Genomic DNA, 17,114 nt, shown 5'->3' with positions numbered 1-17,114 from the left:
CTAGTGGGTTCTTGGTGGTTGCTACCTGGCAAGCGCCACCCAATTAAATCCACGGCAGATCTTGCAAGTCACATACAAGCCTACTGTGGACCAGAAACCAAAACCTAGTCTTTTCTAAGAGGTGCAATGTGTAGGAGTCCATAGAGCACTGTAACCATGAAAAGACCACCAGAAAGTGAAGAGTCAATACAGATATCAACAAGGTAAACCAAGATGTCAACAAACCATAAAAAACAAGATGGCGAAACCCCAACACTCACAAACCAGTCGGTGGTGAAGCAGCTCTTACACCAGGCCCCCATGGAAAGAGAGGGTTGGCCACAAGGAAGCATGGAGACAAATTCAAAAGAAACACCAGTTACCAAACTTTGGTTGGTCCCTCTCCGCCAGCTCCAGATACTCCAGGAATGGAAGGTATGGGAGCAGAGCTGAGATCCATGGTAGACAGAGAAGACCGTCTTCCCCTACAAGGATGGATCCATAGCAGGAAAACCCTCCCAAGAAACAGAAGGCAGTGGATCCTCAGCAGGAAGCAGTGACTCAACTATCTCAGGCGTAGAAGTGGGAAAAAACTGTCCCCAGACAAGGCCAAACACACCTGAAGAAACACAACACCTAGACTCCTAAAACCCTCAGACATTGTTGGAACTGGAAGAAAAGAAGGAGATCCCCAGGCCTACAATACCAGCAAAACCTGAGGAGGGATATCCAGGAGCAAACTTGGAGCACACAGAAAACCCCAGTGCTCCAATTCCAGGTCCTGAAAGGTCCAAGGGGCTGGCCTTGTAGCTGGACCATTTTCTATGGTATATTTACTTTGCAATCATCTGTAATGACTCTTCTCCCCCTTTTCTGGTGGTGTTTTCTTGATTTGTCTCCGTGGTGTAGTGGTAAGACACTCGCCTGGCGTTCCGCGAGCGCTATGTCATGGGTTCGTATCCTGGCCGGGGAGGATTTACTGGGCGCAATTCCTTAACTGTAGCCTCTGTTTAACGCAACAGTAAAATGTGTACTTGGATGAAAAAACGATTCTTCGCGGCAGGGGATCGTATTCCAGGGACCATAGGATTAAGGACTTGCCCGAAACGCTACGCGTACTAGTGGCTGTACAAGAATGTAACAACTCTTGTATATATCTCAAATTTGGGTATCTATGGTCCCCTGCTACTTATGCCTCAGAGGGAACTAGGTTATTTAATGCTTATGCATGACTCAGAAGAGCCTGGTGTAGATTGAATTGGCTGGAGCTTGCTAGGCAGAAAGCACCAAGGAGCCACCATTAGGTGGCCTCCCAGAAATTAGTGTGCAATAATATTTATAAGCTAGCATCTTTGGTTTATAAAATAAAATTCGGAAATTTAATTGTGGGTTTTTTATTATTTTTTTTAACTTGGCTTTTAGTAACCATGCATATATTTTGAGGTTGAATTTCAATAAAATATAAATCTAAAAACATTGTTCTAGAGTAAAGTTGACTTGGGACCCTGAAGGTGTTTCGAGCTTTGATTTGTTCTGAATATCATAGTAACCCATCTGTGTGACTGAGCTCTGCTCTGCACTGTTTGTTTTGCTGGGTTAAAAGTCAATGATTGCATAGTGTGTGAGAAATGTTTTAGATGGACCCCTGGTCATAGTTTGGGGAGCAGTTGAAGAGCTGCTTCAAAGGGGGATTGTTTCAATACTTATAATGTTTAATTTTTGGTGACATCTAAAGCAAATGATGAATAACAATATTAATTTTAAAAATTTTGGAGTAAAAGACCCAATTGTATTTACTAACCTGCATAACCTTCTTCACATTCACATATAACATCTTTGGTTCGAGGGTCAAGGGAGCAACGAGCAGCAAAACTGTGACCAGAGTCTTCTGTACCAGGACATGGGCACCGTCTACAAGCAATGCCCACATCCAGACGTGGATCACCATAAAAACCTCCAATACACCTAAGAAAAATGTGTATACTTAACTATATAACAAATATTTGCAACAAATGATAAATAAAATATCAGTCATGTTTCACATTTGATCACATGGACATTGCCTTAAAACGCTTCTTAGACTGAGCATATTATCATGATTTACACTGTTGATTTGGGTTATTCCTCTTGCTTAACAAAAATGTTGCCAAAAGAAAACAAGACTTACAGAGCACAGTTTGGTCCAGTTGTATTGTCACGACACTCATGACAGATACCCGAGTAGGAGTCACATGTGTCGGCATGGCCATTGCACTCACATCGCTGACAATTAGGGAAGTTCCAAAATCCAGGTTGACACTCGCCACACTGGCGACCATATGTATTTGGCCGACATTTACAATGACCTGCCATATTGAAAGCATATTGAACTCAGTCCTGAACAGTAAATAGTTAAGAAATTATTAATATTCTTAAGTAGAGCTTTAGAATATCATTCAAATACCAATGTGATTTTCAGAATATTTTGAGCACCATATATGTCTTGCAACCTTTTCAAATGGGGTGACAAAGGAATTATACAGGATAATGTGCAGTACAGTGAATTTGACTGCAAATAAGACCCATGCAATGTTGCTATCCTGTTCATAAATAACAAAAAATATAATAATAATAATCCCAAGACATTTACCATTCAGACAAGGCAAAACTTTAAGTCTTTAATAATGTAATTTAAATAATTATGATTAAAACAAAGGTATGACAACCTGGTGTATAGTAGTACTATAGTATATATATATTAATCCACAAAATTAGTGTAATCTTTCTGTGCCTTTCTTCATTTCAATATATAATTTATCACTGCTAAACTGCTTATAAGATTATCTTCTGATGTTTCTATTCAATTTTTTCCTCTCAATATTCCGTGAAGTGTTTAATTGCTAAGTAAATTCCTGATAAGTTGAATGTTAGGTTCAGTACATCTCTTAAACATCCTGCTTTAAACAAGTCTCACCTGTCTGCTGATCACAAAAGTTGTCTAAAGCTCCAACAGGACTGCAATCACAGGCTTTACATCCTTCAGGACCAAACCCGTAAGTACCTGGTGCACAACGATCACATCTACGCCCGACAACATTAGGTTTGCATTCGCACTGACCACCTAGCGAACTGCAGATGCTGCTGTAGCTGCCTGTGCCATCACACTGACATGCTGTGTTAACATATGACAAGTAAAGAAATGCATTAGATTCCAGCTATTGCGGAAGGTCATTAACTTAACTGTTTAATGAATGCATGCAAACATTTTGAAACTTTGTAGAAATACAACTATAATTTGATATACAGCATCATAAAAAAAAACCCAGCCTAGAATGTAATGAAACACCATTTTCTGGGTGAGACCCGGAGGCTCCCCGGAGCTATCTGGGCTGATATGAATGCATTAGATCCTGGCATCAGTCAAGCGAATGGAGTTCTTAGCCCTACCGGGAACCACAAGCCAGATCCTGGCGTCCCCCTCAGAGAGGCACGAGGAGCAATGGCCTATAGAAACCACTGTGTGGTTGGAAGCATTCTATGTCTGCCATCGACCGGGTCAGGCACCCAGAAAGGTAAGTGCCCCAAAACAAACCCCTATTCTGGTCAAGAAACTGCTACTGAAAGCCGTGTGGAAACTAGTGGACAAAAATCCCCAAATGAAAACGATCAGACAGACAGACCACGCTGCTGTCTGTGCAGCTCCCTACAATCCTCACCCCAGTTCTAAGGCTGGATATCAAAAACACGCAAAAAACACAGACCGGAGGGAGGGAGGGAGGGTGGCTGGCGAGCCTCCAAGTCTCACCCAGAAAATGGTGTTTCATTACATTCAACACTAGTTTTCTGGGGGGAGCCCCTTACCCAAAGATAAAAACAAGAGGGACTTACACGGAAGGCGGTCGGCGGTCACTTCTTAACTCGAAGTCGAGACAACTGGCTGCAACCGCCGACCCAACGTGACAGGTCCGACTAGGCCCAGGAACACTGACTAGGTAGCAAGCAGCCAGGACCCTGTTCGAACTCCAAAAACCCTATGCCCGAATGCAGCAGTCTCATCCCTCCAGAAAGCAGCAGTCTCATTCTTGGCCAGAAAAGAAGGAGACGGCTACAAACGAACAAACCTACCACCAGGACCGAAAGAGCAGAAACCCCTGTGCCAAAGGAGAGCATGAAGCTTCCCAACCTGATCCCCCAGAGGACAATGCCAACAAGAAAAGAGCCTTGGAGAGAAAATCCTGAACTGAAGGGGTCACCACAAACCGATGGGAAGAGAAAAAGAATGCACCCGATCCAAGGACCAGGACGGTTAAGGCAGCACATGAACAGACCGAAAGAGAAACAATGCCCAAGATAGCTTGTGGGATGGTTCAGAACCGAAACATCAATGCCGAATGCAAACTGCAGTGGTTCCGCCAATGCCGAACAATACGAGGTGATAGTATTCGGCACAAGATGACGGTTCTGGAGCAACCACAAAAGGAAAGCCAAAACAACCCGAACAAACACCAAAGTAAACCGACGAAAGGACAAGAAATACTGGAAGGACCGCTATAAAACTTCATACTGCCGTCGAGAAGAAGCACGCAGGTGGAACACTATCTTCTTGAGGTTATCTTGAGATGATTTCGGGGCTTAGCGTCCCTGTGTCCTGGTCCTTGACCAGGCCTCCTTTTTGTTACACACCCCCAGGAAGCAGCCTGTAGCAGCTGTCTAACTCCCAGGTACCTATTCACTGCTAGGTAACAGGGGCATAAGGGTGAATGAAACTTTTTGCCCATTTGTCTCCACCTCCACTGGGGATCGAACCCGGAACCTCAGGACTATGAATCAAAATTGCTGTCCACTCAGCTGCCAGAGGCACCTGCTCACCATACAAGTGGTGTTAGACTCGAGTCAGAAAGACCAGACCCGAAGATCGGTGAAGATCGAACCAGCCACATACCAGACCAGACCAATCTGCTGAAAGAGACAGAGCCGTAAAAAGACCCCTGGGTCCGGACACCGAGAAAGCTGCGCCTGAAACCAAGGCTTGGCCGGCCACCAAGGGGCCAACAGGACTACTCTCCCCAGATAAGTCTTCAACCGAGCCAGAACACGAAGCAACAGCTGGACCAGGGGGAAGAGGTACAGGCAACCCCACCTCGACCAATCCTGCCGAAAGGCATCGACCCCGACGGCCTCACAGTCGGGAAAGGTCGCCACATGTACCGGAATAGACACGTCGACCACATCGACGTGAAGAGATCCCCCTCCGAGCACCCATATGTCCGGCAGATGCAACAGAAGGAGTCAGCGTCGACCGTCCATTCCATGGACAGGGGAAATGAACAGGAATAGGTCGTCTACAAGGCCATTTGACACACCCCAGATATGAACCACCCAGAGAGCCCAGAAACCCCCGAGAATCCAGCAAACGAGTCACTCGAAGTGACCAGCCCCAAAGAGTCGAGGATTGCATCAAACCCCAACAGTTCAAACAATGAACCGCTGGGGAGCAGTCTGAATGGAACCGAATCATTGATCAGCAAGCGACGCAAACCCTCTGAAGCGAAAGCCACACCGCCGCAAACTCCTGCACCATGCTGTGAGCCCAACAGAAGGACAGATCTCACCGACCCTGACCAGCTTGGTGAGCACTGGTTACAAAGCCCCAACCGAGAGACAATGCATCTGTGAACACATCGAGCAAGGGCTCAGATAGACACCACGACACTGAGCCCTGAAAAACCAGAAGAGGAAGCCTGCGACACAGCAGCCAACGCAAGGCCCCTGGGGTTTGAACCCAGCGATCGCGAGAGCGGCGGAAGGGACGCCCTCGAAGAAACCAGAACAGCCGCCGAAGCCAGATCCGACCCGACGGGTAAACTAGCACGGTGAAGTTCAGACTCCCGCACAGCTGCTCGAAAAAGCGATGAGTGCCAATGCCAATATGTGTGCCGGGGGGGAAGAACAGGGGCGAACAAGCATGCATTGAGGCGCTCAAACTGGCCCCCCCTCCCCAGAGCTAAGCCTGAACAACCGTAGTAGTTTCCTGCCACCCAAGTGTGTGGGTCTGACAGAACACATGCTATGCCCCCAATGAAAAGAAAGGGCATTCTGCCAACCAGGAAGACTTCGGCACCTCGTAACACACCCATAAACAAAAAGTAGAACCAAATTCAAATGAAGAAGGATCCATTATCGAGGTGAAATCCGGGAAAGCTCGCAGGATGTACGACTCAATAGCCTCCCGAACTTCCTTATGCGGGAAGCCGAAAACCTCCGGAAGGACAGAACCGAAGGACCCAAAGAAACCCGGAACCGAATCTGGGGAGGAGCTGAACTCTTATCAAACTCATACAGGGAGGGGGGAGATAAGAAAACCCCTCCCCCTGCAACAACAAGCCCCATGCCGAGGGTACTAACACCCAAGTGGGGTCAAATGGGGCCCAAACCCTTAAAGTCAACTCCTCCCCAGCCCCGATCAGCAAAAGAACCCTGCGGAAGTAGTCCCTGAACAGTCTGTAGAAGGTAACTCCAAACTGCAAGGGCAGTACTTACAGGGCACTTAAGGAGGTTGACCCTAGGCGCACAACCCCAGTACTTCTTGAATAACACCTGGCGCTCACACCACCACAGAGCAGAAGAACACCGCTAGGCACAGCACTGCTCAGAGATTGGAGCCAGAGTCGAACAACCGCCAATCAACACATCAGCCTCAGAACTGACAAATAGTCAGCGTGAGGGGTCTGGGGCTCCCCCTTCCCCCTCCCAGGGAGGAGGGAGCTACACAAACAGTGGCACGGCGGCAATGGAGACGTCATGCTTGTTTGCTTGTTTTTGGATTGTGGAGTTCTGCTTACTAGTTTGAATTTCAGTTGCAATTTTTAACCAGCTGTAGTTTGTTTTGTGATGCCTACCTTTCTGGGTGCCTAACCTGGTAGATGGCAGACATAGAATGCTTCCAACCACATGGGGGCTTCTATACGCCATTGCTCCTCATGCCTCTCTAAGGGTGCCAGGTCCTGGCTCGTGGTCCCCAGTAGGCTAGAACTCCATCGAATTGACTGATGCCATGGTCTAATACATACATATCAGCCCAGTAAGCTCCTGGGAGCAAAAGGGACTCTCCACAGAAAATGGGATTTTTTGGGTGGGGGCAGAAAGGGGGATGACATGGGCCTTCTCTAAACATATCTAATGACAGACGTATGCAAAACAGACAGGCAGAAAACCAATTATAAATAGGCAAACATACAATATGACATGCACTGTGCTATATATAAATTATTTAATATTAAGAAAATATTAAAACATTTTATCAAGTAAATTGTTTTATCATCTTACAGAAAGCCTGTCCATATACATAGAAGCCAATGCTGCCAAAGTGGTTATCTGTGCAGACTTCAGGGACTGTGGCAAGATTTTGCCCTTCATAGAAGCTTTCACTGCAGCGATATCGCTCATATTCATAGCGAAGATCATCATTTTCTAAAGAGCCAGAATAAAATGGCAATTTTTCAGCCCTTGGAATCAGCATGATCTGAAATAAAAAAATTAAATAACTTAGGTGTCTTAACTTTCAGATAAGTATATTTCAGCCTAACCCACATGGATACTAAAAAATAAAAAAATTCAAGTAAATTTCCAAGACAAGACCCCTTGGATGCTCCACTGAGCCAGGAACCAAAAAGAGCACTTCGCCACAGTCACATCACAAGGCTCTTCTGACCTTTCCCCCAATGCCTGATAAGACACTGTTTGCAAGCTGTATTGTCAGAGATGATGGATAAGTAAACTTAGCTCAGTAGCTGGCAGCTACTGAGCTAAGCACAGTAGCAGCCAGCTGGAGTTACCAAGCCTCAACCATCAAAGAACCCCCACAGAAACCTGCAGTCACATTCGACACCCGAAAACAGGCTTAAAATAATGGAGACTAAGGTATCAACCTCCAGGACCAAAATAAGATATATAAAATTCCTACCAAAATAATTCTTCCCTGCTACTAGAGGAATTCATAAAGCTCACAAAACAAACAAGAACCACAGGCCAATAGGTAGATAACTTTAAAAAAAGATGTCTTGAATCAAGGAGGACACAGGGGAAACAAGGGAAAACTAAAGAAAAAATAAGCACCCAGTCCATAGACCAAGAAGGCTCAGCTAGAGAATGAGCCAGCTGAAGATGAAAGAAGCCATGAGACTTCTGAAAAGGAAAAGACATAACACCCACATCGAGTACCAACAAGAGTGGCTCTGCCAAAGACAAACCATAAAAGGTAGCCACATTCAGCATCAAATGGTCCAAAAAAAAATTCAAGAAAGACAAAAGCACCAATGACAGACAGTGGAGAGGCAGGAAGAGAAAAGTCATACCAAGCCACCTCACACTGAAGCTGAGAAAACAGCAGCAAATGTGACACCAGATGATTCGCCACCCATTCTCCATACAGCGGGTGGCACAACTAACTCGAAGCTCACACATTAAGAGTGGCAGAGAGGTTTAAACCACTGAGGAATATCTCCCAAATGATCCTCTAAGAGATGGAGCCATGGCAAAACACGCTGGTTTGGACACAGGACCCATAGGCTCAGTAACCAATGTTGGGATGGCCACCAAGGAGTCAGAAGGGCACTGTCTACAGATGGCTCCTGTCTAGAAAAGATGGGGAGGGGAAGAAGCTGAACTTGAAGGAAAATGTACAGTTCCTACCAACTCCAGAACATGCAAAATCAACCTTTTGCACCTTCCAACCCTGGGAACTGGATGATAAACACATGCCTCTGGGACCATGCCGATAAAAAGAGGGCAACCAGTAGACAATTGAGTGGCTTGCCCAACCAACAAAAGGATATGCCAGTGACTGTCCACCTCTTCGTAAGGGGACAGAATCAAGAAAGACCATCCACAAGCACAGTCAACATCCCACATGCACTGCATAGTGTGTCCTGCTCCAATGCCAAGCCACAACAGAAGAGACTGTACCAACCCACTCCAGAGTAGACAAGAAACCACCAATGTGCAGTTGGAGTGGAGCCAAAAAAACAGAGCCTCCAAGGAAGAGAAAGGCACTCACAATCGGAAATTCCGGGCTTGAATCCCGGGTGGGACAGAAACGATTGGGCTTGTTTCCCATCACCTAATGCACTCGTTCACCTAGCAGAAAATAGGTACCCCAGGAGTTAGTCAGCATATTGTGGGATTGCATCCTGGGGTGGGTTAGTAATTTGACCATGGGAAGGAACCACAATATAAGCTTAACATGTATATATACACACTGGCTGCCTGTCCCCCAACATAATGAATTATTACAGTATTAATCATTTATCACAGTTTGACACATTGCCTTTGATTACTGTCCTCATTTTCCTTCTCAGCTAGAAAAATTTTCATCCATGTTAGAAGCCTCCCTGTAATTACCTAAGTAATTACCTAAGTGTAGTTACAGAATGAGAGCTATGCTCGTGGTGTCCCGTCTTCCCAGCACTCTTTGTCATATAACGCTTTGAAACTCCAAACCCCTGTGACTCCTCCAGTATGTTTCAGTTTCCAGAACAACCTCTTACATGAAACTCTGTTGAAAGCCTTACAGTATTAAAACTGCTGCTGACTCAGAAACTGGTGCGAGTGGCAGACATAAAAACTTAGCTGATCGCCAAGGTAGCCAGGAACAGAAATAGTGCCAGAGGAGCAACAGCATGAGGGAAGGACAGGTGTTCATCCCTTCAAGTACAAAGAAGCATAGAACTGCACTGAATCGAGGAGCAACACTGTTTACAGTAAGACATAGGTGGTAGCAACAGAGAAGCTTCCAGAAGGCTGCCAAGGTCGACATATGATGGACCCAAGAAAAGTGAAAGAATACTCATGGCCAAAAACCATGCAGGCAAGAGTCAGACCACAGCATAACTACTCAAGATCAAGATGAGAAGTTCCAGTGATCCTCACTGCAAAACAGAAATGATATGCTAGCCAAACAAGGGCTGGTGTCAGCAAAGAATGGACACCAACCAGGTTCAATGAAACCAAAGCCCTGCCAATGGCAATAAAACAAGAAACCTGGCCACCAGACAAAATGACCAGCTGGAAGTCCAAATCAGCCAGTCATTGAAGTAGATCAAGAGGCAAATCTCCCAAAGATGAAGCAGAAAATCCATGACCCATGTCATCTGGAAAACATCTTAGGTGCCAAGAACAGATTGTAAGGAAGAACCCAAAAGTGGAATCTGCAATGCCCCACACAAAACCCAGGCCAATCTCAGATCCCTGGAGGATGAGAGACACTCCATTACGAGATTCAGAGGACCAGGGACTCCACCCATAAGTTCATCTGCAGGACTAGATGAACTGATGTAAACGATCATACACATAGTGGCAACTGCCTGAAAAATATAACAAGTGTTATTGTTAACTTAATATTTCTGCATGCATCTTTAGAATCAGCAATTTCTAGGTAATGAATGATACATTTTTGTCACTTACAGGATGGTAAGTAGCCTACATTTTGAGAAATTTCAGGCACTCCCAGTAGTTTACTGAGTAATGCACCAAATGGGGAAATATATATAGAAGAGTACTACTACATACAATATACTGTACTTACAGAGTCAACAAGGATGGATGCAGAGGGAGAATCTGTTCGAGCATTTGATCGACTAAAGTCAATTCGTATTTTGTACCGCTTTCCAGCCTCTAAACACACAGGTGGGAATACTGTTACTTGCCGCTGACCTGTGACCAAAAACACTTTATAAATATTTTATAAAACATTTTAAGTTTAGTAAAATAACTATAGAAGTTAGTAAGGATAACAAATTAGTGTAAAAGTTTAGCTTTGAATGTAACTAAGCACCTCTTTCTGGTGGCAACTAAGCTACAACCTAGAAGTAACTAAAGCCTTGGGGGAACAACAGACCTCTGAGGCTCATAAGTGCTTGCTAAGAACCAGGACTAGAATCTGGTCCTTCAAAGATATGAGTGGATCCTGTAGATTAAAGATCAATCCAAATCTTACAAAAAACACAAGCACAACAGAATAAGGAAGTGTTTGGAAGAAAATTTTAACCCCCTCACAACAACATGTAAAGTGAGAAAATTTGTTGGATCCGTGATGAGGATTCAAACCTGTGTGGTGGGTGTTCCCACGCATCACAGGCTCTACTGAGTTTCTCACTGATGCAGTCACGTTATTTGTGATTACTTTGTGAACATGAAAGTGTTACCACTGAGCAATCCTGCCTTGATGTGGCAGCCCAAGCTTGGCCAGCCAGTCACCACTCTCACAATCTGTCCAAAAAATAAACTATCCAACACCATGAGAAAGGAGAAAGCAGGTTTGTTCACAGACAGCATCAATCATCTTATATGCATCTTCATTAACTTATATATTTAAACCAAAAGCTTTCTTTATTTCAATAGCTGAAATATTTTCTGGCTGGTTTTTCTTTGATTTGGGTAGATCTTTGATCCACAAAATATTCTAGCTTCATTGAGTGCGTCACATTCTGGCCAGCATGCATCTCCGAGACCTAGTGCAATTCTTAAGGCTTCAATATATGAGCACTGAAGATCCAGAAAGCTACCAAGGACCTATGAAACGGGGTGTCCCATTGCATTCAATGCTTGAATTCAATGTCAGTCTACCAACCACCAAGTAACCCGGGGCCACTCGACTGCCTGTGCAATTGAGAAGGGACAACCGCCAGAACTTGCCGAGCTACACCCGGAGCTAAACCCTGCCCTGACCCCAAAACCCTCAGACACTTTGAAGCCAGAAGCAGGGGAGGGGATGTGGAGAGGAACAGAAGCAAGGCATACCATACCTGCCAAGAATGGATGAGGAGGCATGAACAGAGCCAATGTGGTTATCACAACACCTTCAATTAAAGGGGCCCCTAAACACTACACGGAGCAATTCTGGGGCATCCAACTGAGCACAAAGCCACAAATGCTGAACCTGGGAAAACATAGCCCATGAGCCAATAGCTGCCTGATAAGTTTCCATCTCAGAAGCACCATCAGAGAGGATCAAAACTTGTGGGAAACAAACCCCACAGGATTCAGGGTCATAAGTATCACCAACCCAACAGGCAGCATGGTGGGGGAAGAATGATCGTCACCACATAGCAAAGGTATCAAACACCCAACAAATTTGCAGTTACTAAGAGCAGGCTCAACGGGTCCGTCTAATTACCCAAAGCTACTCAAATTCACTCAAAGCTTCCTAAGAAGCTACCCAAAGCTTCCTAATATCACATTAGTAATGAATAAATGATATATTTACACATTATAAGGGTAGAGGAAAGAACTGATACAGGAAAGGAATGAAAGGGAAGAGTGGGAGGTGAGGAGAGAGGGATGACAGGGAAGTTATTGAGAGAAGCAAGCAAAGGTGTGAGGAAGAGATGGAGGGAAAAGGTGGAATAAAGTTAACCAAGTCACCTGATACAGTCTATTACTTGTGATGTTCCTTAAATTTGAATTCATATACAAGTACCTTAATTGTGTAGAGTACTGCCATTCATTTATTAAAATCTAGTACAGTATTTATATGTATGATACATTAACCATTGCACTGCACATAATGCCTTAAGGCGCTTAATGGGCGGAGCAAAAATTATTTTATTTTAGCATTAAAATAATGTTTTATTTTTTCTCTATGATTTGAAATTAAAATTGTTGAATTTGGCAATACAGTATTGACTTTTCTGGGGAGGAGCCCCGTTGGCTTCCTGGAGCTAACCAACCTGAATGGATATGTATAACTTTCTGGCATCAGTCAAAGAGCTTCAAGTTCTTGCCTACCGGGAACCACGAGCCAGAACCTAGCCCCCTCAGAGAGGCACGAGAAGCAAGGGCCTATAGAAACCCCCCCTGTGGTTGGGAGCATTCTATTTCTGGGATAGACTGGGATAGGCACCCAGAAAGGTAGGCACCCCAAAACAAACCCCTATTCTGGTGAACATATGGCTACTGAAAGCCGAACGAGTGGACAGAACCCCCTCAAACAAAATTATCAAACTAGCAAGATGTCATCACGTCGCTGTGTTGCCGTCTTTCCACCAGACTCTCCACGCCGGCGATCCAACTGACTTCTTGGCTGATGTGATTCCTGGCCAGTCGGGTGATTCCTGGCCAGTCGGGTGATTCCTGGCCAGTCGGGTGATACCTGGTTGATGGGGTTCTGGGAGTTCTTCTACTCCCCAAGCTGACTTGTGAGAGTTTGGTCCACTAGGCTGTTGCTTGGAGCGGCCCGCAAGCCCACATACCCACCACAGCCCGGTTGGTCCGGCACTCCTTGGAGGAATAAATCTAGTTTCCTCTTGAAGATGTCCACAGTTGTTCCGGCAATATTTCTTATGCTTGCTGGGAGGGTGCTGAACAACCGTGGATCTCTGATGTTTTTACAGTGTTCTCTGATTGTGCCTATGGCACCCCTGCTCTTCATTGGTTCTATTCTGCATTTTCTTCCATATCGTTCACTCCAGTACGTTGTTATTTTACTGTGTAGATTTGGTACGTGGCCCTCCAGTATCTTCCAGGTGTATATTATTTGATATCTCTCTCTCGTCTTCTTTCTAGTGAGTACATTTGGAGGGCTTTGAGACGATCCCAATAATTTAGGTGCTTTATCGCGTCTATGCCTCTGCCTCTATGGGTGCCTCTGGCTCCGGTTTTGTTTCAGTTCTGTGCCTTGTGGTGTGAGCTGTCTCTACAGGTGGTGTGTGAGCCAAGTGAAATATTCCACAGTATTTGGGCTGCATGCACCTAGGGCTCTCTTCCCTAGGTGCCCTGTAAATACTGCCCTTGGGGCTTGGGGCCATCTTCCACAAGTCACCTTGGGATCTACATCTGCTGTGTCCTTTACTGCTCAGTACTTGGTTACCCTATGAGTCAGCTGGGATTTTGTTGCCCTTGTTTGTCTCTGGGTAGGAGGTAGTTTTCGTCACTGGTAGGGGCACGGGGTACTGCACAGCTAGTTTTAATCAATAACAGCGGCCGGCTCTGTTTCGCCTGGGTACGTTGTCCTCTTGCGGGGGTTTTCTTTTGTTTTTGTTTTCTTTTGCCTGATGGGGGGTCTGCCTTTTTGGCCCCCCTTTGCTGTTCTAGGAGTATTTATATATATATTTTCTGTTTTGGTGGTACGCCCAGCTTGGCCTCTGTGAGTGGACACTTCTCGGGGTTCAGCGTTTAGAAGTTTGTTTGGTAGACTTGGGCGCTGGTTTGCAGTACCCTGCCTGGGCTTAGTGTGTAACCAAGGTTAAGGGCCCCTGGGAAACCCCAATGGGGCTACATGGTCTGATGGATGTGACCCCTGAGCCCCCCTTCACATCTTGCGAGTTTAACGGTTGCTCTGTCCCATTGTCTCAGGGTGACACTCACCAGTAGTGCCTCCGCCATGCTGCCTGTTGGGTCGGTGATTCTTTGACCCAGAATCGTGTGACGTGTTTTGTCTGTACGTGCTCTCGTTCACCCGAGTCACTGCTCATGATATGCGGGTGCAGGCAGCTTCGGCGTTGCATGCTAGGTTAGGTTGCTGCATCACGGTTGGTTGGTTGCGGCCCCGGATGCCCCGAGACTGCCCCGTTTAGGTTCTCAAGGTCTGGACTTGGGGGTGGCAGTCGCTTCGGCTCTGATTCCATCCTCTCCTAGTCCTTTCCCTTCTGTTGTGCATACTTCCTTCCCCTTGCTTCTGGCTCCGACCCGCCGGCGGGTTTCAGGGTTGGGGCAGGGGTCTGGTTGGGTTGAGACTCGAGTGGTCTCGGGGGTTTTCATCTTCCGGGGTGGCAGCGGAGACATTCAAGCCTGTTCCTCCAGCTGTGCCATTTGGGTCTGACCAGTGGGCTCCCTTCCTTAGTGTTTTGTACAGCTGCCCCGACTTTTCCTTGTGGGACTGGGGCTATGGGGGGATGGCTCGGCCCTGGGTCCTGCCGTAGAGGTTCCCAGAGTTTGGGAGGGGGTGGCCAGGGGGGCCTAGGCCCCATTTTGTCCCGCTTGGGTTTTTGTACCCTCTGAGCGGGGCTTGCAGTTCCTCAGTGCGGTTTTTCCTTTCCCCTCTGCGTTCGTGTAGGTTTCAGGTCTACCCCTCCCTGGGTTCGGTTCCGTGTCCCTTCGGGTCCATCGGTACTGTCATTCCTGGGGGGCTTTTCTCCCCTTTCCATTCCCTTTCGCGCTTGTGTTGCATACATGTTCCCTTCGTATCAGGATCCCTGCATGTACCTTGGTCAGAGGTCTCTTAGGCCATATGTGCCTCTGTGCATTTGCGCTTGCTTTTCACAGTTCTCATTGGTTCGTGGAACTCGTCAATGCTTCCAATATTATTGGAAAGTCTGTTGACTTTCGGTGAGGCTTCCCTCTAGTCTTTTCTCGGGCTTGTTGGTCCTCTTAAGTGCTTCTCGTCTTCTTTTGATTTTGTTTTCAACATTATTTTATTTTCACTGACTCTCTTTCCAGTCTTGCCATTCCTATTATTCATTCCGTACGCCTTGCTGGATCCCTCCTCGGAAGGCGGGTATGCGGTTCTGTCCTCAGGCGCAGGTGCCGGGGGGGGGGGGGGGGGGGAATGTTTTGGGCGGTGTACACATGTGTTGGTGTTCTTTGTTCTTTCTCGCGGATTCTACGCCATTCTCGCTCCTCTTATTTCCAGCCATAACTCCCTGGGTTCTTGGGATGTTCTGGATTTTATGTGTGGTGGTATATCCAGTTCTTTTCTCTGCTTCTGGGTGTGGGGCGGCTCAGAGTGGCGCCTCCTCCGCCTCTGTACTGCATGCACCTCACCTTCTACTGGGCACGCACCTCTGGACATTCTCTACTAGGGATGCTCCTGGTACATTGCACGGCACAGCTGTGTCTTGACACGGTAGTGTCTCTGTTCTGCAGATGAGATTGTCCTATCTGGCGACTCTGTCGGGCAGGCGCTGGTTCTCACTTTTCAGTGGGGTGTTCGGTGTTGAGTGTTTTGCTTGGACACTTAGCGTGCGTCTTACTGTGACCTTACTTTGTCTGTGTCTTGTTCTTCATTATACTGTGGGGCACAGCCCCGAATTCGGTGCCTTTTGTTTAGTATTTTGGCACCTGGGTCTTTTCTCGATATTTGGACACTCCTTTGTTCCCTCATTCCGTGTTTCCTGTGCCCTCATTCACTGCCTCTGTCTCCGATCTCTGGACACTCCTTTCTTGCCTATCTTCAGTGCCTGGCTGCACCCTTCTATCCATGGTGTACCTCTGTATGTGCGACCAACCGCAACACACGATGTAGTTGGTCGTGTAGAGTGCGTTCCCGGCCGCTGCTTTGTCCGTAATTCGGGTTTTTTCCTTGCCTATTTCCGTTATTCCTTCCTTTCTGCTACACATGGTTATGTATCTTGGTCGGTGCTTATTGGCTATACTCATGTTAGGTACTGGGGTGGGCCTCTGTCCATGTTCAGTTCCCTGATTTTGGACTGCCCCGGTGTTTGGTTATGGAACTTAGTTCTTTCCCGTTTTCCTTGTATCTCACTGCAAGCTTCTGTGTTGCAATGTCTGCAGGTGTTTGTAGACTTCTGGTCCACCACTCCTGCCATTTTCTATAACGTACATTTTTGTGAACAAATCGTTTTGTGTACAAAAGTGTACATTTTTGTTTTGTCGCTTAAATGACAGTGTACATTTTGTTCTCCTGCAGTACACATCCTGAGTAGTTCTCATGTATACATAGGAGATGCGTGTGTCATTCTTCCCTGGTGGAGCTGGTAGCTCTGCTCCTTCGGGTTCCAGGATCGTCGTTTTTCGCTTCGCATCTCTCTTTAGTTTGTGGTGCTCGTTTTCCTTGTTGGCCTCTGCTTGGGCCCCTGGCTCTTCAGTTTTCAGCCTTGTTGGTTCTTCAGGGGTCCTGGGGGGGGGGGGGATTCCTCCCGAACAAGGCGTGTCTGCTTGCCCGGGTTGGTTCTTTTCTGGTTCGTCAGGATTGGGTTCCTGGTTCCCTAGTGGCCATTCCTTCTGGTTCTTTGCCAGCCTTGGCTGGGGGGCACTGCTTTGCTCGGTTTCCGATCCTGAGGGGTTTTCCCATGGCTTCGCCTCTTTTTGTGGATTGGTCCAGCCCTGTATGAGGCTGGTTTGTTCTTCCCCTTGAGTCTTCGCGTCTCGGGTTTTTGTCTCAAGTTTTTCGTCGCTTGTGTGGGCTCTGGTGGCTTTGCTGT

The 17,114-nt window shown here is 46.5% G+C and overlaps 1 protein-coding gene across 1 annotated transcript in view; it reads right to left on the bottom strand.

Moving 5' to 3' along the window:
* The window catches only part of LanB1 (laminin subunit beta-1), a 142,791-nt gene that overhangs the window by 53,778 nt on the left and 71,899 nt on the right, over positions 1-17,114 (bottom strand). The window contains exons 19-23 of the mRNA XM_069325850.1: positions 10,541-10,668; positions 7,285-7,480; positions 2,933-3,130; positions 2,147-2,324; positions 1,781-1,944 (exon numbers count right to left, since the gene is read on the bottom strand). Coding sequence (XP_069181951.1) covers positions 1,781-1,944; positions 2,147-2,324; positions 2,933-3,130; positions 7,285-7,480; positions 10,541-10,668 — 864 coding nt within the window. The remainder of the gene's footprint in view (positions 1-1,780; positions 1,945-2,146; positions 2,325-2,932; positions 3,131-7,284; positions 7,481-10,540; positions 10,669-17,114) is intronic.

The sequence above is a fragment of the Procambarus clarkii genome, chromosome 17, assembly GCF_040958095.1.
Source record: "Procambarus clarkii isolate CNS0578487 chromosome 17, FALCON_Pclarkii_2.0, whole genome shotgun sequence".
Classification (NCBI taxonomy): Eukaryota; Metazoa; Arthropoda; class Malacostraca; order Decapoda; family Cambaridae; genus Procambarus; species Procambarus clarkii.
Note: the sequence above shows the minus strand (reverse complement) of the source record. Positions and strands in the feature narration are given on the sequence as shown.